At 37.1% G+C, this 27,507-nt stretch overlaps 1 protein-coding gene and 1 long non-coding RNA gene across 6 annotated transcripts; one reads left to right on the plus strand and one right to left on the minus strand.

The window, feature by feature from the left end:
• Positions 1 to 3,310: 3,310 nt before the first annotated feature.
• On the plus strand, positions 3,311 to 4,757 carry LOC107591173 (uncharacterized). The gene is made up of 2 exons (XR_001609859.1): positions 3,311 to 3,497; positions 3,553 to 4,757. It is a non-coding gene; the product is annotated as an uncharacterized lncRNA (long non-coding RNA).
• Positions 4,758 to 5,798: 1,041 nt separating this feature from the next.
• LOC107591170 (putative tyrosine-protein phosphatase auxilin) lies at positions 5,799 to 27,280 on the minus strand. Of its 5 annotated transcripts, none has more exons than XM_016280232.1 (18): positions 27,134 to 27,280; positions 22,270 to 22,319; positions 21,728 to 21,876; positions 20,052 to 20,174; positions 19,132 to 19,265; positions 16,436 to 16,630; positions 15,548 to 15,656; positions 15,294 to 15,373; positions 14,290 to 14,483; positions 13,406 to 13,432; positions 12,756 to 13,148; positions 11,527 to 11,601; positions 10,481 to 10,576; positions 9,626 to 9,775; positions 9,078 to 9,410; positions 8,106 to 8,254; positions 7,704 to 7,880; positions 5,799 to 5,937 (listed from the first exon to the last, which is right to left on the minus strand). In XM_016280232.1, the coding sequence occupies exons 1-18, from the start codon at positions 27,265 to 27,267 to the stop codon at positions 5,836 to 5,838; spliced, it is 2,670 nt and encodes an 889-aa protein (XP_016135718.1). In that variant the 5' UTR covers positions 27,268 to 27,280; the 3' UTR covers positions 5,799 to 5,835. The 5 variants fall into 5 exon arrangements, with proteins under 5 accessions (XP_016135718.1, XP_016135716.1, XP_016135717.1 ...); XM_016280230.1 differs by having other exon boundaries at positions 11,452 to 11,601; XM_016280231.1 differs by lacking the exon at positions 13,406 to 13,432 and having other exon boundaries at positions 11,452 to 11,601.
• Positions 27,281 to 27,507: the final 227 nt, after the last annotated feature.

A 27,507-nucleotide genomic window follows, 5' to 3' on the forward strand; every position in this document is an offset into this window, starting at 1 on the left:
TCTGGCCTGACTCATCTCTGGCCTTGTTAAAACTTCATCCACACAGCCCACTGACGTGAATGAGCCTGCAATGCCAACTGAGAGGGACGAACAAAAGGATATGAAAGAGGATACAGACAATTACATATACATATTCCTGTCCAAGTACAGCTCCATATCTTTATATAAAATATCCATGCATATGAAGCACGTCATTTTGATAAAGCAGGTGCGTTACAGTGCAGGTGCATGGTAATGCAACTGCCATCTTAGTTGTGAACAGTGCAAACTCTGTCATGCTGTGCTCATGAATGGTGCTCAAACTAACAGACAATAGGGAATCAAATGCCCTTACTGACCCCATACACAAACAGAATTGCATAGAACTGGAAAAATCAGGCAATAAAAGATTAGTAAATCATCTCTGCCATTATTTGCACCATTTGTTTTTAAGACGAAACAGAGAAATAGAGTTTGATGAGTTCATGCTGATCACAGAATGAATTACATTGACTCTGGAGTCTACATACCACATGCATACAAGTTTGGAACAACATGAGGATAAGCGCATTTTGCTTTGGTGAAGAATACCTTTGAGAGCAATGGAAATGCAATATGATGCATGTGCAAGCTAAATGTTTCTTGTCATGTCTATAAAAAAGCATGGGAAGATATTTTACCTGGACAAGTATCAAAATATCTGGAAAAATGTTACGGAAGTCAATAAGAAAACTTTTTTTTCTGGGTTATAGGGGATAGGATTGGTAATATCTTACCAGAATACAGTAGATTCCATCAATGTACCTCAAATGCTGAGAGAACCAAAGGACAGGTGCCCTCTATAAAGATTAACAAAGTGGAGACATGAAGTGTTCTTGAGCTGCAGAATGGAGAAGAAATTTCACCCCATTACAGTCACTTACATTAGGATGACTCAGAGTTCCCTTGTTTTAAGGACCAGAGCTTACACAAGAGCTTCTTTGTTATGGACCCTCAGTGGAGGAATGACTCCACTTCTTAACATAATGGCCCGGTTCATTCACCATTATGATCTAGGTCTAGATGATATCTGTGAAAAAAACAAACACTCCTGTTATATTCTGTCTGAAATTACAAGACAAAAATCGCTAACTGTAGCAACTGACGTAGTGAAGACTGTATTAATGTACTTCATTACTCTGCGCTGTTATATCCATAACACCCTGGAGTGCTTTTATGTCACACAAACAAACTGAATGCCCTACAGTAATTTCAAAACCATTAAAAACTTTCAAATTTGATTTTATCTTTCAATTGTTCCGAATCCAAGGACTATCATTTAAATATGATGCATATATTTTTAGGTCTTTGAGTTTTTGTTTTTATAAAATGTCCTTAAAAATGACGGGAAAAGCTTTAAAAAGAACAGTGGGATATACAATTATATTTTGCTTTTTCTTTTCTTTTCTATTCTAAATAAACTCACCCTGGTGCCATGTGACCAAACTTGCTAATGTTTCCATCTCTTCCTTGTTGCCATAAAGGTGAAGCACATGGCAAATAAATTAGAATTTTATTGGTTGAAGATAGTGTCCTTTCACATTACTAAAATAAAATTGTATTGGTTGAAAATTATTATTGTTTTTAATGCAATTGACTTGGGTTTCATTTATAAATGACAATGTTGCATAGAGGGTTAAAAGATTCTGGGAAATTAGTTTGTATGTAGTTAAAAGAAGATGATCACAGTATTGCTGCCATCTTGTGGGCACTACGTTTAATCACAGCTGAGGGGATTCCCAAGGGTCAGAGGTCACAGGTTAAGAGGACACAGGGCTGACGAAATCTCACCAGAGCAATCTGTGTTAAAAATTAAAGTCAAAGAGGCTCAAGCAAAGATTTAATCTTGACTCCATTTCTCTTTGGATCAGTGTGTTTTGCTGTCGAAAGTGTTTCATGTTCCTTATCTTTGCTGATGATCATCTTTTTTCTTTTTCTGTTTCATCTTTCACCTCACTCTCACCATAAGAACTGTTGCTCATCAAAAACCCCCACATTCCAAAGATGTGGGCAGATAAACCGAATGAATCAGCCAATGAAGGGAGATCTGATGACTCAGCAGGAATAGTCAGGCCTTTCATTACATTTTTTACTGCTAATGTGTTGCACAATAAACTTTTAGGTGTTCAGTAACATGCATCATTCCTCACAGGCTTTTAAGAGTCATGGCATTCCACTTTTAATTTGTACATAACTTTTGAAAGTCAGTCATTGTATTTGAATGTATGTTTCTTTCTGCAGAACACAGAAACTATTTTGAAGAACTTTGATAACCAAACAACATTAGAGACTATTGACTTCGATTGTAAAAAAAAAAACACAGACAGTTTTCAGATTTCTTCGTTTATGTTCCACATAAGAAAAAAAGTTCCAGTTTTGGAATGACCAGGGTTATTGTCATTAACAAAAACTAACTAAATTAAAATGATTTACTTGAAATAAAATAAACGTCAACTAAAATAAAATGTATTTTATTAATATCAAGTTGCCAAGGCAGCATTTCTCCTTTTGATTTAATTTAATGAAATAGTTTTAAATAAATTAAAACTAACAAATGCTATATAGACATAAATAAATAAACAAACAAACAAACATATAAAAAATAACAGAAGTATTAAAACTTTAAAATCAAAGTGAAAACAGAAAATATTAAATATGATATTAACACTGGGATTGACATGAATTTTTGGGTGAATAATCCTTTCAAATCTCCTGTACTTTCAACACAAACAAAAGATTTTACCTTTCAAATGTCACTTAAAAAAAAATCACACTAACATCTTTATGTTTCCCATTTATTTGTGCAATGCACATTATCATATGTACAGCTCCACATGGAGAACAGGAACAGAAAAAAAGGACACAGAAAATAAATTAATGTCACAATACTGATACAGCAAACAAACACAGAGCTGTATCAAAACCGTGCCTCTTCCTTACAGAGAACAATATTAATGAACACCACACATTCACTACTGTATACAGAGGTTAGCTTCCAAACATTATGATATCCTAAGATCAGTCCACAAAAGTGTGTGGGAGGGGGAGTTCCATCCTGGATACAGGGATCCTTTCTTTTGCTCAGTTCTCGCTAATCAGTTGTCTTTGTCCATTGTTAGCATTCAAGGCTTTATAGTCGCATTGTGTCAAAGGGAAGATAATGGCAAAACGTAAGAGATAGAGAAAACTGCTTTGATAAAGTTAAAGCTTCAGTATATCACCGCATGATTGCGAAAAGAGGAAGGCAAAGCATGAACAAGATGTACAAATCACACTAACATCTTTATGTTTCCCATTTATTTGTGCAATGCACATTATCATATGTACAGCTCCACATGGAGAACAGGAACAGAAAAAAAAGGACACAGAAAATAAATTAATGTCACAATACTGATACAGCAAACAAACACAGAGCTGTATCAAAACCGTGCCTCTTCCTTACAGAGAACAATATTAATGAACACCACACATTCACTACTGTATACAGAGGTTAGCTTCCAAACATTATGATATCCTAAGATCAGTCCACAAAAGTGTGTGGGAGGGGGAGTTCCATCCTGGATACAGGGATCCTTTCTTTTGCTCAGTTCTCGCTAATCAGTTGTCTTTGTCCATTGTTAGCATTCAAGGCTTTATAGTCGCATTGTGTCAAAGGGAAGATAATGGCAAAACGTAAGAGATAGAGAAAACTGCTTTGATAAAGTTAAAGCTTCAGTATATCACCGCATGATTGCGAAAAGAGGAAGGCAAAGCATGAACAAGATGTACAGCAAGTACTGCAAGTTACGACACAAGTGTGTTCTGGATTTACCTAATGCCATTCAAGTGCAAATATATTGAGAAGAGAAAGGGCAGATCAGTGGCTGTACACTCTAGAAACGTCCTTTGGACCACGTGCCACTTACAGTCAAACATGCAGTACATTATGAGGATACCGATATAGCTGGATTTTAAAGACATATCCACTTACGTTGCGTAATGGCCTTGATGATTTCATGTCAAAATATTAATGGTCCACTCTGAATGATATGTTAAGTCGGTTTAAAAGACACCTATGGTAATAAAAACAACAGGTTTTGAACACTATCCATCGATCACATTCCTCAGTCAAAAGGTGTTTCAGTAGCAAGCATGAACGCAGTAGAATTGTATGCTAGGCAAAACTTCAAGCAAATTTTAGGATTCCTGATAACCGTTTAGTACTAAGGGGCCGTTCACACATAACGTGTTTTTCTATTCCAATTGAATTATTGTTTTTCTATGTAAACGCGCTAGATTGACCTTTGCGCTTGCATCTTTTGCAGCTTCTCGCACACGACACGTTTTTAAAAGCAAAAACGCGTTCCGTTTGAGTGGCCCCTAAGAAGTGTAACTAGTTCTTTAGGGCACCATTAACCAGTTAAAGACATTAAGTTAACATAAACGTCAACTTTCAGCTCAAATCAAGCCATGTCACTTTGAGGCTGCAAAACTACTTTTTCTATGGAATAACTACATGAATAAACAATTTCCTTTGACTTATGTTGTAAACAGTATGTTATTATAGTGCAACATATACATACAGATCAATATTCAGTAGAAAACAACATAAGAATAAACTGCTAGTTAAATCAACAGCATTTCACAGATCAAGTTTGAAAAAAACTCCCATTTCCTGTACAGTCTTTCAAACGTATTGTGCTTCTGCCCCCTAGTCCCGCGTCATTTAGCTTCTGAAAGAAGTTATGTTTTACATGACACAAGACATTTTTAGAGGCTGCAGGTTTTTGTTGGAGTGTTCTTTCATTTGTGGTTATCTTTCTTAACCTCTACACTCTTAAAAATAAAGGTGCTTCACGATGCCATAAAATAACCTTTTTTGTCTAAATGGTTCCATAAAGAACCTTTAACATCTGAAGAACCTTTCTGTTTGACAAAAGGTTCTTTGTGGCAAAAGAAGGTTCTTCAGATTATAAAAAGGTAAGAAAGAGATGGTTCTTTTAAGAACCTTTGACTGAATGGTTCTTTGTGGAACCAAAAATGGTTCTTCTACGGCATCGCTTGAAGAACCTTTTGAAGCACCTTTATATTTAAGAGTGTAGCCCCTGACTGAACTAAAACCAGAATCGTAGCTCACTATACCCAGAACCACTTTTATTTTTACACATTTCATAGTTGTCTTGCAAAGCCAACAAATAAATAAACACCCCTCGCACAAGTGGTCATGAGCAGGTGCGCTGGACACAATGGAAGAAATTGATAAGGTCCTGAATACTGTTGTGGCATGCAAAACCTTATTATATAACAGCCGACAAAGGTTTTTGACAAAGTTGTTTAATAAAGTTTTGCAAGCCAAAGCAGTGTGAGGTTTGTCTTGCAGAATTCCGGAGTGTCTAGAAATATATTTTTCATTTGTTGAAGATGTTTCCTCAGCACTAAACCCATTTAATAAGTCAAAACTCACCTGAAAGCTCCTGAATAAATTCTTTGATGACCTGGTTGACTGCTAATGTTCACAGAAATCTTTCACAGCTGTTTAACGACAAAGTCTGATCTTTGTTATGTTGGTGAGTTTTTAAAACAAAGCTGAATGCTACTTTTTCCAACAGCAGTCTTCTCATACAGCAGTTATGTTGGTCTACTGCATGATGGGACCTGATACATGGATCGATAGAGAGATACACACAACTATACTGTAGATGTAAGCTCTGACGTCTCTATGAAGCAGGGTCCTGGAGGTGGGAGAGATACCAAAGGAGCGTCTCAAGGACTGGTGGGCTGCAGGGTGTCTAATCGGGGCAGGAACTGCTGACTGGTTGTGATCATATACAGTAAGTCTTAGTACAGTGCTTTCTGTCCTTGGCTTTCAAATTCTGACCAGGCATCATTTAGTTCCATAAAAATCATCTTGGCATATTGTTCGTAGGGCTGTCCTGTAGCCTGCAGATGGGAAGAGAGAGAAAACTAATAAATTTTGTCTTTAAAATGCCTGAACTAGATATTTTTTAAAGTGGCCATATCAAATATTATCCCTGAGATCCACTTACAAATGTATTTTACCCATGAAACAGTCAGAATTGAGTTGTTCATGACCATGTTTCACCTTGATAATTAAGGTAAACTACCACTAAAAAGTTTGGGGTCAGTAAGATTTTTCGAAAGGAAATATATAGGAAATACAATTCAGAAATGCACAAATTGAGCAGAAGTGACAGTAAAGACATTTAAATGTTACAAAAGATTTACATTTCAAACAAATGCTGTTCTTTTTAACTTTATATTCATCAAAGAATCCTGAAAAAAAGTATCATGGTTTCCATAACAATATTTAGCAGCACAACTGTTTTCAACATCGATGCTAATAATAAATCCATCGCCGGAATACTGTGCTTTTTTAAAGTGTCCCTATTATGGATTTTTGAAAATTACCTTTCATGCAGTGTGTAATACAGCACTAAGTAAATGAAAACATCCTGCAAAGTTTTAAATCTAAAAGTGCACCGTGTATAAAGTTATTGTCTTTCAAAAGAAAGAGTCGATGAAAACGAGTTGTTTTTAAAAAGAATCTGAAGCTGTTTCAAGATGATGTAAACATGAAACATTAGCATATTTATGCCCGCCCACTTGTTGCACACGCAGACCAGGGAAAACTTGAACCTCCCCTCCCTCAAACACCGTAGCGGATTCCTGTGGAGAAGTGTGCTCTGCACTGTGAAGATAAATCCGTTAGGGTACAATTAGGGTAATGTTATGTCGAAAAACTCCCAACTCATTTTCTCCTCCAACTTCAAAATCATCCTACATTGCTGCAGAAGCACCGCCTCAGTGTTTACAAAGTAAATGTGCAAGAAGGGTCAAACACCCTTTACAAAAAAAAAAAGGTAAAACAACGTAGGACGATTTTGAAGTTGGAGGAGAAAAGTGTTGGGAGTTTTTAGACATACCCTGTCTTGAACTGTTGTACACAGTCAGAGTATGCATGCGTCTCGCAGAGCTAGACAAGACGAGCATTTGTGGTTAAAAAGTGAATAAATTAGGGCTGCGATTTTCATGCGAATCTCATCAGTAAAGCCGTTTCTGGTGATTAGTAGTAAATCTCTAGCACGTGCATTCAGATGGAGCAGCATTTACTACACAGAGCCGTAGATCAAAATCGCGTTCAAAATCGGCAATGAATCGCCTGCGATTTTGAACGCGATTTTGTGTAGCTTGTCAGTCAGTTATTTTTTGCACATCCCTAGTATAAATATAATTTTTTTAAAGAAAATGACCGATCGTTTTGCTAGATAAGACCCTTATTCCGCATTTTTAACCTTCAATCCATTGAGCACCACCGAAGTCCACTATATGGAGAAAAATACTGGAATGTTTTCCTCAAAATCCTTAAATTCTTTGCGACTGAAGAAAGAGAGACATGAACCTTTCATTACCCATAATAGGGGCACTTCAATATATACTGTATATATATATTATATTATATAATTAGATATTATATAAACATTTATTTCAAATTGCAATAATATTTAACAAATATTACTGTTTTACTGTATTTTTGATCAAATAAATGCAGCCTTGGTGATCATAAGAGACTTTCAAGAACATTAAAAAATCTTAGAGATCCCAAACTTTTGAACAGTAGTGTATTTTGCAGTTGTGCTTTTAAGACTTCATAATTTCTCTTGACACTGAACAAGTGCGTCTCTCACCTTGTCAGGGTGCACTACCAGCACAGCTTTGCGGTAGACCTTCTTCACTTGCTCTGGTGTGACAAGGTCAGCCATGCCTACAGGTTTCCAGCGCGTCTCTCCTTCCCAAAGCACCGTGTGCATGGTGGACAGCAACGCTCTGATGTTCCTCTCCTTCCCCTCAATCCAGTCCAGGATCTGCCACAAATAACGACATTGTAATAAAACATAATGATGCGATTCACACTTGAACAAAATCTTTAAAAAGAGGAACATGAAAGGGACAATGTACAGTCAGTTGGTCATTATCACAAAATAAACAGCATACATAAAACAAGCGCCTGACCATCAGAATCAAATATTCCAGTCAGCCTTGTAATATAAATATCAGCTTGCACTTATGTGTGTGTTTTACTTTTTTACCTTGATTTTCTCTGGGTCCATTTCTTTTGCCATCTCCTCTTTTCTCATTTCTGCTATGGTTTTTGGCCCTTTCTTCTCCTTAGTGCCAGCAAAGCCCTGGCCTGAGAGTAGGTCATCAAAGTTAGCGTCCGAAACCTTTGGTCTGGTTCCTGGAAGAAAAAGGAAATAATGAATAAAGTCTGAGTTGCTATTTATAATATTCTTTGTTGTAGTAGTAATGAAAATCTAAAGAAAATATTGAGGCATACAGAATATCGGTATCACTGATCAATATTAGAGATTGCATGTGCTTATTTCCTCTAATTTAATTCATTTAATTTTAATTACATTTTATTTTAAATTAATTTAAATTTTTTTTTTTTTAAATCACCATTAAAATGTACTCATTAGCCAGTCTCAAAAACAATATTGATCTTTCATATTGTACATTATATACAGGTATGTTGTGATTTTTATTTATTTATCACTATTAGCTTATAATTTAGCTAATAAAAATATATAGTTGTATTTTCTCATTTCTTTTTTTCTATATTTAGATTGCCTTTGCCATCATCTATAACTCATTTAAAGTTTTTTATTTATTATTTAATCAAATTTTATTATTAATTAATATTATAATTTATTCATTTAGCAAACTTTCAAATGTTAAATTTAAAATGTTTAATATTTAATTTTAATTAGAAAAAGAAAATTAATGTATTATCACTATTAAATATCATCTTTAGCCAGCCTCAAAAACAATATTGATCTTTCATATTATATATTATATATGCATGTTGTGATGCCTAAATTCACTTGTAGCTTTTAAAACAACTTATTTTAGTTAGTTTTATATATATATTGGCTTATAATAACAGAGCATCCCTCAAAACATCAGAATTTTACAATGAACACATACGCATAAGCACAACTACATAAGACTGGACCAGATTCTATGTCTAGTCACTAGACAATTTGTGTCCAGTTACTCACCCATATTAGGCAGTACTTTTGCCCCAGTGGCTCCTGGCGAAGCTCCACCCATGCTGGAGAAGCTGACGTTGTAGTTGGGTCTGTTCTGTGGTGAAGAGTGAGGCATAGAGGGTCCTGGTGCTTTAGGTGGGGTCTGGTGCTGTGCACCCTGGGTCTGCGTCTGCCACTGAGCCCCACCTCCAGGCTGCCATGAGGGGAAGCCTGTGCTGGGATGCCAGCCTCCAGAGGCAGTGTGCTGGGGAGAGGGGGCAGGACGCTGAGGGGAGCCCATGGGCGGAAATGCTCCTCCAGCACCAGTAGGTGTGGTTGGCTTGCTAGAGAATCCTGAACCACCTTGGAATGAACACACATATGTTAAACGGTGAATTCATGATGAATGCAGTAAAAGAAGTGTTCACCCAAAAATGAATGGAAAAAAATACTATGGAAGTCAATGGCTGCCATCAACTATTTTGTTACCAACATTCTTCAAATTATCTTCTTTCGTGTTCAACAGAAGAAAGAAATTCATGAGGCTCAAAAAGTTTTTTGTTTTTTTTTCCATTTACCTCCTCCCAGACCAGCTCCTAGGTTACCCAGATCAGCAAAAGGGTCCAAATTGTTGGGTTTGGCCTGGTGGGTGGGAGTACCATGAACTGAGCTGGTTGGGCTAGTGCTGGCAGACTTACTTCCCATCCCAAAACCTCCACCTGGTATGGCTAATCAAGATTTATAATTTAGTACCCTGAAGAGAGATCACTTAAAATTAAATCAAGATATTTTAAATTGAAGTTATCTGGTTTTCCACACATTGTGAATTCTGCTTCCGTCAACATTTTAAACTTGTCAGCTAGTTAAAGTGAACTGGTTAATATAAATGAGGTTTTGTCAAAGTAGCAAGAATGACTTGTGATAATGTCTTAATAGCATCAGCAAGAATGGGTTCAAAATGACAAACAAATCAGTAATGTCCTTTTCTAGAAAATGTGTTTATGAATTTATTGATGACTTAAAGTTTCCTGTTTAACTATTATCCTGCCTTTAGGTTTATTTATCATTTCTAAATATAATTTTCTTTTCTTTTAATTATTTTATTATAAATATAATTTTGTGTGTGTGTGAAAAATTTATAATTTATAATTCATTTGTTGGGGCCAGTGAAAATATTGAATATCGAAATATTGTGCATGTACTTTACTGTTGAGCCCTGTAAAAAGCTATTAAGAATAATTCTAAGAAGTATCCAGCTCTTTTGATTTAAAAACCATAAAGTTTCACGAGACATTAACTTTTATGAGCTATATGAGCTCAACACACCAGTCCAGATGGCAGGTCAGTAGTGAGTCATTTTGTTTTTAGGTGTAATTTCAGAGCAGGCCACCAGGAGTCCCTATGACACATTTTGTGTTTCGAACAACACTTACCTGCAGGTGCTGGTTTGTTCCATTCCCAGGGTCCTGTAGAGCCCTGTAGCTGGATGTTGACAGTGGGAGTAGTGGGCGGCACAGGTGAACTGCGACCTATGAAGGGAGCATACTTGTCTTGATGGCTCTCCATTTATCATTTACATATTCAGTTTAAGACAAAATACTGAAAATCAGACAGGTAATAAATGCGAATGGCGTCCTGCCATATAATAACCACAGAAAAATTACAACACAGACTAAGAAATTACTGCAATTTTTTTAAACAGGCAATGAGGAAAAGGGGTGGGATTTCTCTCAATCTCTCAAGGCTTGGAGTAACAGAATGTAGCAATCTGCAGTATTTGGCATCATGCAGTGCTACTTTCCAGCTCTGTCGCATGCTTGAAATATAAAACAAATACTACAGTTCCAAACAAATATCAGCTCTTTATGTTACAGTAGTGCTGTTTCAAAGCATTCAGACTTAAACCACTTGATTTTTAGGGGAAAAGGATGTCTCAAAGTCAAAGCATATGGCACTGGTGGGACTTTAAAATTCACATGCTGTCTCCATAGACATGCAAACTACCACTGCATCCAACAAACAGACTGTATACAATTTATGTTTGGAAAATATTTTTTGTGTTGCTTTATTTCATATTGATGTTAATCTCCTTTGCATATTCCCAGATACATAATACAGGGTTTCAGTTGTCCTTCACAGAGCACATGCAGCTATCGACCACACACATTGTGCTTAAAATAAATAATCAAACTCAATGTCCAATAATAATTCCACTTTCTCCAAAACATCAAACATCAGCACTTTAAATACGACGATTACTACAGAGCTGTTTTATAGAGATAAATTTGCAAGGCTATTTTGCTAATCGTATTCTGAAGGATTTAACACAAAAGAGCTTTGCTGGTTGTTATGGTGATGTTGCCCACACACTGACAGTACTGAGAGGCAAAGGCACATGCCTTACCCATGCCCATGTTCTGCACTGTAGGAGACGGAGATCGTGCAGCATGCAGGAAGGGGTCTGGCTGCCCCATATTACCTGGACCCAGGAAAGCCCCCATGAAGTCCTGCGGCTTAGGGGTGGGAGCGGGCCCAGACCCAAACGGGTCGAAAGCTGATGAATTAAAAAGAAAAGGACTTTTGCTGAAATGCACTTCTAAGACTCATCTGATTGGTTAAAACAAGTTCAAAGCTGTTGGAAAATGGCTAATAAAATGGTATATTATTGGTATATGTTTATGGTAATTGTAAACAACCTAGAGTTATACTAAAATTATTGCAAAAAATACAATAAAATTATAATGCACTCTCTGATGTACAGCATGTTTTTAAATATATATTTTTTTATAATATTACTAACATTAAATTTTTCACTTTTGATCAATTGAATGCGACCTTTTTTAATTTCTCTAAAAAAATTATTGAATCCAAATTTTTGAATGGTAGTGTAAATATAATTGATGGCAAAACTGCTTATTTTGATTAGTTACTGTCATTTATTATTATTAACAACAACAACAACATAATAATAGTAGTAGTAGTAAAGTAATAATATTAATATATAATCATATTAATAAAGCAACTTTTAGTTGAATTTGGATGTTTTTATTATATTGCTGTAACAGCCATTTTATAAAAGCAATATACCACCGCAGTTTTAAATAAATTTGTGTCTCCACTTTGTGTCTTTATGTTGAATGAATCCCACTCATATGAATAAATCAGTCATTCAAATTTCTCACTATACCAAGATGCTGCTCCACTGACTGCTGACAAAACATCTCAGCTCAATCAGTTCAACTGTCTGCGACCTTTTTTAATTTCTCTAAAAAAATTATTGAATCCAAATTTTTGAATGGTAGTGTAAATATAATTGATGGCAAAACTGCTTTTTTTGATTAGTTACTGTCATTTATTATTATTAACAACAACAACAACATAATAATAGTAGTAGTAGTAGTAGTAAAGTAATAATATTAATATATAATCATATTAATAAAGCAACTTTTAGTTGAATTTGGATGTTTTTATTATATTGCTGTAACAGCCATTTTATAAAAGCAATATACCACCGCAGTTTTAAATAAATTTGTGTCTCCACTTTGTGTCTTTATGTTGAATGAATCCCACTCATATGAATAAATCAGTCATTCAAATTTCTCACTATACCAAGATGCTGCTCCACTGACTGCTGACAAAACATCTCAGCTCAATCAGTTCAACTGTCTGTCTTTGATTAAAAAAAAAAAAAACATAAAACATACTTACTGTCTCCAGATCGAGGTGATGGACAGGGTGAGGAGGAGGCTGCGGATCTCCGCGGGGTGGACTGAGCGGAAGTGGGGCCGCTGGCTGGCTGTGGTGTGGGAGGAGCTCCAAACAGGTCCCCCAGCAGGTCTGTGGTGGTGCTGGTGGTCGGAGGTTGTGGGGAGGATGGAGGAAGCGTAGCTGCATCACCATCCAGTCCCAGCAGATCTACTTCCTCAGCTGCTGGAGGAGGGGCCGCTGCAGGCTGGGGCTCTGGTTTCTTAGCTGCTTTTGATTTCTCATTGCTCGTGTTACTCTGCTGACTAGAAAGGGAGAGCATTTCATCATCTGACGGTTCGCTCTCCTCATTTGGGCCCACTCTGCCTCCGCAACTCCCTTGGCCCTGTGCAGGATCTAAAGGACAGACCGGCGAAATGGTTAGATCTAAAAAAACAACATAAAATTAGTCCATACAATTTGTGTGTTATTTTCCAAGTTTCTGAAGACAATCGACAGCTTTATGTGAGAAACATAACATTATACCTCTCAAATTCATTGCCACTAGTTTTTAACTACTCATCAAATAATTTGCTAAATTCAATACTCAACTACAAATCTATTAATCAACTATTTTCTGTTGACTCTCACAAGCCTCCTACACTACATCTTACCTTCCAAGTCCAAGCCCTCCATTTCATCTTTTCAGCAGAGAATAAAGTACATTAAACAGATGGTGTTTAGTTTAATGGGGCACAGACACTTAACACAATGCCAGCGAGTGACTGATGAGTTGACTTGTTTAAAGGTCACTGAGGGACAAACTACTGAGCTCTTAATGGTGACTAAACTCCACAAGGCCATTTTGTCACCCTTTGCCGATTTTGTTTTTTAAAGAAATTAATACTTTTGTGATGAAATAACTGCTGTTCTGAATCCTGCAAATAATTTATCATAGTTCACAAAAATATTACACAGCATATCTGTTTTCAGTGTTGCCAATATTAGGAAATATTTCTTGAGGACATATTAGAATGATTTCTGAAGGATCATGTGACACTGAAGACTGGAGTAATGGCCATTACAGGAATAATTATAACATAACATAATTATTTTAAATTGTAATAATAGTTCAAATTATTACAATTTTTACTGTATTTATGATCAAATAAGAAATAAGAAACTTCAGACTATTTATGATATTCAAAATACACCTTGATATTTATGTATTTGATGAAATAGGTTAAAAGGGTGATTTTTTTTTAATTAAACACTACATGTTTTACAATTCTCATACTTCTGAGTCAACGGATACCAAAGTCTCACAACATGGCAGTCAGAAAACTAAATGGCCAAAAAAAATTATATTAAAATCATCCACAATGCTGCTTCAACTTTATATTCAGCAAAAATATTGAATATAATATCGCCCAGTCTTACTTCTAATGCTCCTATCTGAAGGATTTAAAAAAAAAGAAAAAAAAAACCCATCTGGTTGGCTTTTTTGTGTTGTATAGAGCATTATACAGCATAGTAATATACAGGATTTATGTTTTACCTGCAATAGCAAGTGCATCCTGGTGTTCCTGATGACAGGAGAAAAGCACATTGGGGCTCAGGTCTTTGGTAGGGAGCTGCTCCCACGGTGGGGTGAGATCTTTCTGTTTCTCTGTACTTTCAACCTCAATGTCTAACAACACATTAAATAGCTGAGGGTATTTTTCTGGAGAATCACATGCATCCAACTCCGTCCTGGATAAACACACACACAGACTTAAGTGCAGAGCTACAAATAGTCAAACATGTACATCAATTTTTTTTTCAAAATCGAAGATTTTGAGTTTAAATTTCTATTTAAACTCATGCATTTCTATGAATGCATAAGGGAAATTTTATATGATGGGGTGCTATACTGGTCACGCCATATAGTTAAAGTTGCAATGAAATGGAAGAAGTGATTGATCTTTTCTTCCATATTATGATGTCCAAGTGTAACAAAAAATGTAGGTCAGGGTCTTGGTTCCATGCATCGGTTGTTGATTAGATTTTAGTCGATTGTGAAGGGGTGATGTTTAAGCATACTTAGTCTAGCATACTTCACTAAAAGAGAAGACTGACTTTTTCACTGGAAGATTGAGTTATGACATTTTAATTAATAATTATTCATTTTAAATAGTCCATTAAAAATATAAAAGGTAGACAGACTTAATAATTTTGAATCACCTTTTAGCAGTGTATTTAATAGTTCTGTGGTGTGACAAATCTATAATAAAAGCACAAATATTCCATGTTGTATCAATTAATAATGTCATAAGATTGCATGCAAAATAATAATAATAATAATTAGAAAAACGTTTGAAGAAGTTTTACACACCAATCAGATAAAGCAGCGAGCCATCACTTTCATTGAAATCAGAGTTATTGTGATCGTGACAAGCAAAGAATGACTAGACATTTTGTCTATCATTATGTGGAGCAGGATTTTGCATCAATTTGAAAGCTAGATTAACTGCTTCAGACTACAATGCGGTGATAATGAAAGAAGTGAAAAGAAACACTTACTTCAGAAACTTTAAGACAGTGGTGCCAGGGGCGATGAAACCAGTATGGAACTGAATCTGGAATATCTGGGTGTTTGTTACCTGCGAACACAGCTGAATTTATACACTGCCAAGATGTTGCAACCTTTCAGTCACTAACAACTAGCAAAAGAACAAAAAGCCTACAAGTTCTGACTCATCTATAGTTTTCTTCTCTGCTGCAGCTTTAAATTAAAAAGGGGTAACATTTAGTTACATTTAGTTATAGTCTCATACCTTGGCCTGAAGTGCATGGGAACGCATGTGATAGACTGAAACCACCACGTCTCCTTGGGCACTCACTCCCACAGGAAAGACCACTTTGCCCTCTTGAACTCTGTGTTCCCTGTGAGCAACAAACATGAAGAGACACTTCACTATTACACAAAAAAACATTTTTAAGTGCTGCATAAAATATCTTGTATGCAATTCATAAATGCCTTATAAAATACATAATGGAAGTAAAACATTTAATGGAAGTATAATTAAAATGGAATTACATATATTAATCTATCTGCCATTATTGTATTTTGTAATAATACATTTCATTTTTCAGTATGAATTATTCATAAATGTATTCAGCATACAAACAGCATATGGGGGTTTTCAACGAACATGAGATGATATTAATAATTAATCTCTGAAATACCTTATATTTATTAAATTAATTAAAATTTTATGGAAGAACACATTTTTAAAATGGATCCAGATGACATGACGGCATGCTTATTTAATGTTATTACGTTTAGTTTGCTTTGTAATGATCAGTTGGGTGACTATGTTGAATATCTTTGAAATTCAATTTAGTGAATTCATCCTGTTATTCTAATTCAACCAGTTCCACTCCATTTCAACTTCCTATGAGATACGGCCAATTCGATTTAAATTCACACTCATTAATAGGATTTTGGAATGATTAAATTCTTGATTTTGCTAAACCCTGGATGTATGACTTATCCCAAACCACATCTGAAATTAACAATTTTGTGTTAACTGACAATAAGACTACAAAGAGCCATATTTGATAGGATGCTATATGACCATTCATTACATATCATTTCAGTTACGCAGAAAATATGATTTAAAGGAACCGTTAGTAGAGTGTCTGTATATAGACATGCTTACCTCATTCTCTCGTACTCCTGAGCTGTAGAAAATATCTTGGTCTCGCCAATAAGTACGTCACAAAATGGCCGACAGCCACTGCGCTGTTTGTTGAAGCAAGGAACAGGACTCATTGTGACGGATTTAATGACTAGCGGTTTGGAGTGTGGTATGGTTGGCTTCTCTGAGACTAAACTGCATACATAACCTATGTACCTAAATAAATAAACACACATAAACAAGACTGTCAGTGGTTTTGGAAAAATACCTTGTGTAGGACATACTGGTACGTGTCTGTTAGTTTTCCTTTGACCTAGTTTTCCTGAAGTTGTCTTATGTCATTCTGTTCACCTGTGTTCCATTAATTTAGTCATTAGTCCTTCACTTGCTTTGGTATTTATACTCCGTGCTTTGTTCAGTTCCTTGGCCGGTTATTTGTATTGTCACGCTTACATTTGTGTTTGTGCTACACCTGCCTTGTTTGCTCCTTGGATTCATAATTAAAAGACTTTTGTGGAATTCTCTCCTTCCTTCGTTCGTTTTGTTTTATTTTTCATTTTCTTCCTCTACCTGGATGGATCTACCAACCATTCAGCTCCTTTGCCTGGAGCAAGAGGATCACTCCCTCAAAGACCACACAAGGGATTTTTTAGATCTAGCCTACCATATGCACTACCCAGACAGCTGCTTATATACTTTTTACTACATCGTATTAAACACCCTGATGAAGGCAAAGCTGTCTGGGGATGGAAAGCTTCGCCACATTTGTGGAGTGGGTGCTAGTGAGCTGTATATCACAGTTCCCCATCGGCACCGTGGAGGAGGATTTCACCAGCCCCACTCCTGATCCAGAGCACAGCCAGCCATCACCATCATCCTGCTGCATGGAGCATTCGTCAGAGCCCACCACAGACGTAGGGCCCGAGCCCACCACGATCTACGAGCTATCGCAAAAAAGAGCGACAGAGCAGATCATCGCCCCAGAGCCAAAGACTCAAGACACGTCTGACCAGGTGCGTGAGCTGGCAACACCATATATTGCCATTGGTGTACTAGTGAGATCGACAGCTTGGAGGGAAGCCACGCCGACCGCTGAGGGTGAGCTGCAACCGGCCTCTGGAGGAACTAAAAGACATTTTTAATGTGGATTTAATAAACTGGTTTGGGTAAGGTAATACCCAATTCTCATGAGTCTCCGCTGGTTCTACCCAGCTCTGAATCTCCTGCATCTCTACTGGTTCCGCCCAGCTCCTGTTCTCCTGTGTCTTCGCTGGTTACGCCCAGTCCTGAATCTCCTGCGTCTCTGCTGGTTCTGCCCAGCTCCTGTTCTCCTGTGTCTCCGCTGGTTACACCCAGCCTTGAATCTTCTGCGTCTCTGCTGGTTCTGCCCAGCTCCTGTTCTCCTGTGTTCCCTCCCAGCCTCCCTCTCCCACCTCCTCTCCTAAAACCAGCCAGTTCCTCAGTCCTGTCTCTGCTGGTTCCTGTCAGTCCCTCAACTCACCTTCAGTCAGTGCCATCTGGGCGCTCTGATTCCCCTCGGGTCTGCCAGTCTCCAGCTCTGCCTTGGCGTAAGGATCCCCCGTCTCCGGTCTCCGAGTCCTGGACTCCACCTCGGAACTTCGACTCATTGGCTCTGCCTTGGCTCCTGGCTCACTTGTCTCAACAGTGGCCCATCATCCCACTGGCTCCACCGGGCTCCCTCATCCCTCCGGCTCCGCCTTGGTCAGTCGTCGTCCCTCCTCCACTACGGGATTCCACTCCTCTGGCTTTGCCTCGTCCCTCCATCCCTCTGGCTCCAACTTGGTCCTCTGTCGCTCTGGTTCCACTGCAGTCTTCCGGATCCCCACCTCCGCCACTGCCTCCGCCTCCACCTTGGCTCTCCGGAATCTCGTGTCACCCTGCTCTCCGTCTCCATCCTGGGTTCCTCTTCCACCGTCTCTGTCTCCGTCAGTTGGCCCCCTGGTGTCTTCAGCCCTACCTCCACCATGGCTCATCCCTCTGCTGACTCCACCGTGGGCCGCTGTCCTGGCTGGCCTCTTGCTACACATTTGGCTCCTCCTGCTCCTGGCCTCCCCCTGGCTCCTCCCACCCTCGACTCCCCCATGGACTTATTATTTGGACTTGTTTTGTTTCTGCCCCTCTCCTGCTCCATGTCCCCCTTCAGAACCCCCCACCCTCTCCTCCCATCAGATTATGCTTTATTAACACATACACCTACCCCAATCCTAAACCTACCCTTACAGTAATGCAAATACAGTAATTGTGTTGTTCAGCGTGAGAAAATGTATGCAATATTGATGTGTACATGCGCAGTAAGCCCTGGTAGGACAATCTGATGGGTAGGATGAAATGTCAGGACACCGGTTATTTGTATTGTTATGCTTACATTTGTGTTTGTGCTACGCCTGCCTTGTTTGCTCCTTGGATTTATAATTAAAATAATTTTGTGGAATTCTCTCCTTTGTTGTGTGGTCTTTACAGCACCAGCACGTGACACATACGTTTTGATGAATAACAATGTTTCATTCTTTGTTTACAACTGACAGGAAAATAAATGGACATTTCAAGACAAAGGTACCGTATGCCAAACTTGCACAAAGTAATCAATTTTATTCATTCATAATTTACTGTACTATTATTGTTGAGTATTTATACCATTCCGTCATTTTTTTCATAGCTACTTTTTCAGAGCTGCAATCTAATGGGTTGTACTGTACCTTCTATGGGAGGGCCACAGGCCAGATCCAGACCTCTTGGCGCTGAGAAGCTGCATGGCTGGCACCGGGTTGGCGAAAAGGTGGCAAAAACAGAACATGGCACAGACCAGCACGCCTGAAAGAGCTCTGCCATCCTGAAAGAGCAAACAAGTGTTAGGACAGGTTTGGATAATACGGATTATATTATATTATATTATATCAGGGGTTCTCAACTCTGGCCCTCAAGAGCCATTATATTATATATTATATTATATTAATTATATTATATTATTAATGTTAGATTTTATGCTGTCAGCATCTTTTGTGACAGGAAAAGAAATCAAATAAAAATGTGACTAGCATTGGTTATGTGTGTGTGTTTGTATGTGCGTGTTTGCATCTCTCTCTTTAAATTTAAGTTTAAATTTTCACTTTAAAGTATTTTATTGGCATGATTGTATTTCCATGATACAATATTGCCTAAGCATTATACACAAAACAAGTAATGACATGAAAAATAAGTATAAAGTGTAACAATAAAAACAACAATAAATGATGTGAGTGTATATATATATATATATATATTATATATACTGTATATATATATATATATATATATATATATATATATATAAAAGGCCAATAAAAGACTAATTTTACATACTGTCCTAGTGTTTAATTAAAGGTAGCTGTTAATGATGAATAGTGTGTAACAAAACTGCCTAGAATAATTTTTTGTGTATGTGAGCTTATTTCTATCTCAGAAATGTATATTTTTGCAAGGGTTTAAGTCATATTTAGCCTAGAAAAAGGGCCTTTTTGGTCGATGTGAAAAGAACCCGACTCAAATGTAGACAATGAATCTGGTTTAACAGTCATGGTTGTTTAATGCCGAGTAACCAAAACAGACAACAGACATGAACATCAGGAGATCTTCTTACCGAACAGGTGATCACACACACATTCTTGGGGTTTTGCTTGAGCCAGTTGTACATATTCTTACACACGGCAAATAGATTGTGAAGACTTGGGGCCTGCCTGGAAGGCCAATTGCATTCAGAAACCTACAGAGGAATGAGACAAAGAATTACTGTCACTGATAGGAAGACGTGTGAAAGAAATAGGAAATAGTTAAAACGTAATATGAGAGATATACGAAAAGAATAAAGAGTTGGATGTTCATGGATAAAATACATCCAAAAGAATATTTATGTACATTATGAAACAGCAGCATGACAAAACAACAACAACAGCAACAACAAAACAAGATCATACAACAGCAAGGGATTTGAGTAAGAATGAAACTATAAAAGTCATTATATATGAAATAAGAATATAATTATGTGATCCCAAAATGAACTAAGATATCCTTTATAACTACAGCAGCAAATAAGCCATGAAATAGCTGGAAATAGTTAAGTCATGCAGTTAATCTTGGGAGTTATTTAATTACATGGGAAAAGCACTGTTCAATATTTAATGAAATAACGCAAGAGGAGTCATCTTAGCCACTAGTATCATTCTAGACAAAAATGAACATCGTAGAACAAGAATTCCATATGACACCAGTGTTTCCCTAAACCTTTTTGTACACCAGAGCCCTGTCAATAAGGCTCAAGTACCCCTTCATTTACACAGAACCAGAAATGTGTTCCTTTTTAACTCATACTTAGTATCCCTTAACAGTCACACTTTATTTTAAGGTCCAATTCTCTCCATTAACAAACCATTAACTATGACTTATGCCTCAGTAAACTCCTAATTTGCTGCTTATTAATAGTTAGTACAGTAGTTGTTAAGTTTAGGGTAGGATTAGGGATGTAGAATATGGTCATGCAAAATATGTACTTTATAAGTACTAATAAACAGCCAATAGGTTAATAATAGGCATGCTAATAAGCAACTAGTTAATAGTGAGAATTGGACCCTATACTAAAGTGTTAGCCACTTAGCATTATATTGTGGTCGTTATTAAGATGATTTACTTTAAAACTAACATAAATCAATGCTGTGATTGAAAAACAGACTCATCACTCTTTCTTTAATGAGACTTTGGGAACTGATGTAGAAATATTTTACATGACTTATTATGATTTAAGCTATAAAATTAAATGATTAGCCCCCCTTTTTTCCATGACATTTTTTAACGACAACAAAGATATCTCGGTCCATGATACTTCCACTAGGAATTCTACTGTAAACTGTGTTCTGAGCTTTAATAAAAAAGCTTTTTTAGTTAAAATAAAATAGAATCAATCTGTGATGGAACGGGATGAGGAAAAAACAATGTTTGCAATGTTCTCACATTTACAAGTGTCCTATTTTCCTAGTTTCTGCTAAATGTGGTGTATTTTCACATATTTTTATGGTTGATATGCATATGGAAATTATATGCAGATTAGGCGCTGCATACTAAAAAGGTATTTACTTTTAGGGTGAAAGCACCAAATGTTGTTTGTAGTTAAGCAAGCAATTATGGAGAAACTTTCTTTAACAAAATCCAAAAGGCAAATGTATTTTTTCCAAATGGGACGTTTAACAAAGGTAAAGTGATTTTCGAGTCTTTGAAAGTGACTTGAAAGTATGTAAATCAGGAAATGCAGCTGATTGCACTTACTCTGTTGGAGAACTTGGCCCCCCGATAGTTCCTCTGTGACAGGTTAAAAACAGTGTAGTGGTCGGCATGCCGTGAGTCCAGAAAGGAACGGATATCCTCTGTGTGGTTCCTGTAGCCCATCTCCACCACCTCAGCAGGATATGACATCACTGACAGAATGAAAGGACAATTAGGAGACAATTATAATATTTCTTTCCAGTAGGTCCAATGTGGCCAATACAAATACGTGAAACTGCATTTAGTGTATATAGCCGAAACACAAACACAACAATATTAGTATCTGATATACTTAAAATGCATTTAAACTGGACCAACTTCCTTATAACATATAACCAAAGTATTGAGGGTGAGAAATAAGCAACTACATGAAATAAGTTAAAACTTGCTTTGTGTGAGAGTACACACACATACACACGTCTACTACACATACTGTATGTGATACACGTAAATCCATCAATTTGTAAATACCTTGAAGTAAATGCAAATACTGTGGTATACGAACATGGTTATCATTCACTACCACAGAATTCTACATTACTCACCGATAATACGTGAGGTGATGTAGGCAATGTCCAACTCTCCTTTTGTATACCTAAATTACACAAAGCACATTTAAACTCACAATCAACAGCATAATATATATTCACAGTATTTTACTGCATTATCAAACGCAGCTTTGGTGAGCATAAAATACTTGCAAAAAAAAAAAATGACACCAAACTTTTGAATGGGTGTGAATATTCGTGTCTTTGAGCACGAGTCATGAGTCTAACAGTAATTGTAGACATACTGGACACCATTACACAACACCCAAGTTACCCGAGTAATCTGCTGAAGTGTGAAATCCCTCTAATGAGATCATATGTAATCAAGCTATTCTAAGCCTTTGTGCAAGAGGTGAATGAAACACACAGTACACAATAACAGTTTACAGTGTGTGTGTTTGTGCAGTGGTCTGTTTGTGTGTATGGATGTCATTCACTCTTTACATGGTGGTGAAAAATAGCAGCTTGTTTAATCATTACCAATGTAATAGTGTGTGTAAGAGAATGGCACATAGATTTGGAAAGAGAGTTTCTTTCATTATGTCTCAAGTCGATAATTTAAAAACTTTAATTTAGCAGGGTTATTATGCTGTATGCATGTCCCAATCATGTTTTAATTTATTGGACTACAAAAAGATTAGAAAGCACAAAGGCTTAGAATAGCTTGATCATTTGTGATTCTATATATATTGTGACGAGAGGGGCGGGGCCGAGAGCCGTGTGAACTGAGCGAGGCTGGTGGAGTAAATGCTAATGCACGACACCTGCGCCACTCACCGGTCTCGAGTCCCACGGAGGAGCTCCGGAAGGATAAAAGGAGGAGAGACGACAGTGTTGGACGAGAGAGGACCAGGCCTGGACTTTATTTTGTGTTTTGTGTGCGGCAGTCGTCCGCAAGGGGCTGCCGCTTTACTTTCATTTTGTGTTTGTTTATTTTATTAAAATCTTAAATGTTCGCTGGTTCCTGCCTCCTTCTTTCCGTGACTACGAACGTTGTTACATATATATATATATATATATATATATATATATATATATCCTGCCTCCTTCTTTCCGTGACTACGAACGTTGTTACATATATATATATATATATATATAATGTAAAATAACATAGACAATAATAATTAATAATATAGAATAATATAAACCAAATAACCTCTTTAAATGTTTTGATGATAAAAGCATAGGCCTATATAAAATTAAATTGAATTAAACTGAATCTAGTGTTAAAGGGTATTAGTGTTGAATGTTTTCCTTTTGGCTGAGTGCTAAAGGCACATGAATAGTTCAGGAGCTCTGGAAGCTCAGCTATCCCCTGTATCACCAGAGTATCCTCTGTATAACTGCACACCAGCTGGGTCACAAAACACACAACCGTAACAGAGAGTAAACAGGGGTTCTCTGCTGTACAGCTTTCTGAAGGTATTGTGCCATTAACACGAAGATATCAGTTATGTCCCAAATGATGCACAATACACCAACATTCCACACTTAATTTTTTTTCTGGCCCTGTTTACACTAGTGCGTTTTCGTTTTAAGACGGCATTAAAAAATGAAAACGATCCTCGTCTACATTAACGTTCTCCGTCCACACTACACAATCGAAAACGCATGTCACATGACCATGCAGGTACAACAATGAGCATGGTGTTATTGTTTACACGGACGTCAAGGATACGTAGAGCGAATGTGGGCAGCCACGCCATCGTTTTCAAAAGTCTCTGATTTGGTCCGTTTACACTGAAATGCAACCCCAGATTTTTCAAACTAAAACGGGGTCTGCAGCATTTTCGAAAGTCTCCATTTTCGAGAGTAGAAAATGCCAGGGTAGTGTAAACGACAGGCGTAACCGTAGCAAAAGTTATGCATTTTAAAATGAAAACGCACTAGCGTAAACGTAGCCTCAGTTAATTAAGTGCATCCTCCAGGCATTTGAAGTGCACTTTTTCTTTTTAAAAATGTTCAGTGTGAACACACCAATAACACTTTTTATACTTTAAACGGCATAGAATATGGCACAAGTACACAAATACATCTTTAATTTTTGACGTGTCAGCCTTCCTGGTTCTTCTCATGTCACACTCTCAGAAAAAAACTGTCAAAAATGTCACTGGGCGGTACCCATTTAAATGTTACTAATATGTACACTTTAGGTACTAATATGTACTTTTAAAAGTACCAAAGTAGTGGTCGACCGATATTGTTTTTTTGACAGCCGATGCCGATATCTTGGAAAGCACGGTGGCCGAGGATACGTAGAGCGAATGTGGGCAGCCACGCCATCGTTTTCAAAAGTCTCTGATTTGGTCCGTTTACACTGAAATGCAACCCCAGATTTTTCAAACTAAAACGGGGTCTGCAGCATTTTCGAAAGTCTCCATTTTCGAGAGTAGAAAATGCCAGGGTAGTGTAAACGACAGGCGTAACCGTAGCAAAAATTATGCATTTTAAAATGAAAACGCACTAGCGTAAACGTAGCCTCAGTTAATTAAGTGCATCCTCCAGGCATTTGAAGTGCACTTTTTCTTTTTAAAAATGTTCAGTGTGAACACACCAATAACACTTTTTATACTTTAAACGGCATAGAATACGGCACAAGTACACAAATACATCTTTAATTTTTGACGTGTCAGCCTTCCTGGTTCTTCTCATGTCACACTCTCAGAAAAAAACTGTCAAAAATGTCACTGGGCGGTACCCATTTAAATGTTACTAATATGTACACTTTAGGTACTAATATGTACTTTTAAAAGTACCAAAGTAGTGGTCGACCGATATTGTTTTTTTGACAGCCGATGCCGATATCTTGGAAAGCACGGTGGCCGATGGCCAATATAAAGGTGATATAAGTGTATTTATTTTAATTGATATTTAAGAAATTTGAAATTGAATCTTTTGAAAATGGATTAAAAATAAATTTGTAAAAGTATTTTCCACAAATCAATAAATATTTTATAAAAATATAATTAACAAGGAAGTAAACTGTAACCAACAGAGCACTCAGTATTCTGGGAAGCCAAGATCTCACAACTGGATTTGACTAAATTTGCAAGTTTTGTGAAATTACATTTTCATTAGCCATTCAAAGATTTGTTTAAATGATGTAAATGCGTATTTGCTGAATGCTGACAGCAAACGAGAAAGTATTATAATGTTTGCCTTTCTATTACTAATAATATAAAAGCAATCGTTATAATACTTTTGTATACATTTTAATTCCTTTGTTTAACAGTTCTATCGGATTATTAGACAGACTTCTATCCATATTAGACAGAACTGTTAATGACGAGGCGAACAAGAGGGAGAATGTGAGCACTGTGTGCTCAGGCGCTGCCACTCAGCGCCGTCAAAATAAAAGTCCCGCCTCGAACGCATCGGCCAAACAGAAAAACTTAACGGCCGATGCCGATATTTGAAAAATGCCAAATATCGGCCGATATATCGGTCGACCACTACTTTAAAGTACTAATATATACCATTCAGGGGTAAATACGGTACAAAGATGTACCTTTTAGCTTTTGTACCTTTTAAGGCAACCTAGCGATAGCTTAGCACCTTAGTACTCCTGAGAGTGCAGATGCCATGTTGTAACAAACCAACCGTGTGACTGCCATACCTGTCAACCCTCCTGTTTTTCCCGGGATTCTCCCGTATTTTAACATTCTATCTCGCTATCATCCCGTTTAAATATTTTCCTGTATTTTTAATCTTTCTATTTAAAAAAAAAATGCCACTGGGCGTATTTTATATGTTTGCTACATTCGCTTCCAGTAAAACTCCCATAATTTGTATGGGCCAAACCTCATTATATGAATAATCACGACAACAAATTCCAAGGTTGTCCAGTTGCCAGATCTTGTATGAAACGTATCTTTCTCACACGATCGACGCATACAAATTGCAACCCATTTGTCCCCTCAACTTGGCAACCTACAGCCCAGTGATGCTATTGATGTGTGCGCAGGTAGTACTGCGGAAAGGAAACAATGATCACTGGAGAAGTCTCAGGTGGTGCTCCAGTGAAAAAAAACTAAATATATATGTAAATGTATATTTACATGTATAATGAGATATAGCTTACACTTCAAAAGGCTATTTAAATGATTAAATATGAGCACTGCAAGTTTCAAAGTCAGGTGCTGCGCTGCTTTGTTTACTGCTGTTATGAGGGAAACGGCTATATTCCTGGCGAAAAGCGCTACCTGCTGGCAGAGAATGAATTAGCATTTTTCAATAAGCCCTTCTGCTCTTTAGACCAAAGCCAAAAACGACCCTTATTTTTACACAGAAAACACACAGTTGTAAATGTGAACTGGTGGATCGACAAGAAGATAAAGAATTATAAAACTCTAAATATATAGCATACACTAAGATAGATTTATGTTACTGATAAATGAATATAATTGTTTGATAATAATTGTTTAAATTAATATAAAAATAGAATATAATATAATACAAAAATTGTTTCTTTTGACTCCCCACCTCCCCCCTCATGTCAATGATCTCACACACACACACACACACACACCCCTAAAAAGAGTCATTACATTGAGGACTCCTGTTATATATTAATAGTAACAATCATTATACAAAACTAGGTCACCAGGAACTCTATTGAAAGACCTTGACTCTGTTTTCTCTGAAGTCTTACACATGAACACAAGCGCAAACATGCACAAAACAAACACACACATTCGTTTTTCTATCATGATAGGGAATTTCCACAGACTTCTATAGTTTTTATTCTGAGCTACATGGTTTGGTATGTTTAACAAGCTGTTTTCTACATTGGGACAATGTAGGTGGCTCCGTGTGTGACATTTGATGTTCACAAGACCATGAATACACAATGAGGACTTACGTGGCCACTTGGTTCATAACCTTGGTAGAGGTGTCTTTGATGGTGTCTTTCAGGTTGTCCTTGATGTTGCTGAAGAACTTTCCAGCACCTCCTTTAACCATATCCAGAAGTCCCCCTCCGTAGTTTCCGTCCATATCTGGAGATGGAGGGCCTTCAAATGATCAGAATTTCATATCTTACAACACACATGCAGACTGGACACCACAAAACACACATTTTACATGACTAGTGATAGACTGGAATATCCAAAAACCATTTAAATAAAAGATAATATTTATAAGAAATATAATTATTGTCATGGTCACTCGGGGAGGAAGGAAAGAGGAGACGAAGGAGAATACTTCGAGTGGGTCTTTAATCCAACAAACAAAGGT

The sequence above is a fragment of the Sinocyclocheilus grahami genome, unplaced genomic scaffold (assembly GCF_001515645.1).
Source record: "Sinocyclocheilus grahami isolate Dianchi unplaced genomic scaffold, SAMN03320097.WGS_v1.1 scaffold138.1, whole genome shotgun sequence".
Lineage (NCBI taxonomy): Eukaryota > Metazoa > Chordata > Actinopteri > Cypriniformes > Cyprinidae > Sinocyclocheilus > Sinocyclocheilus grahami.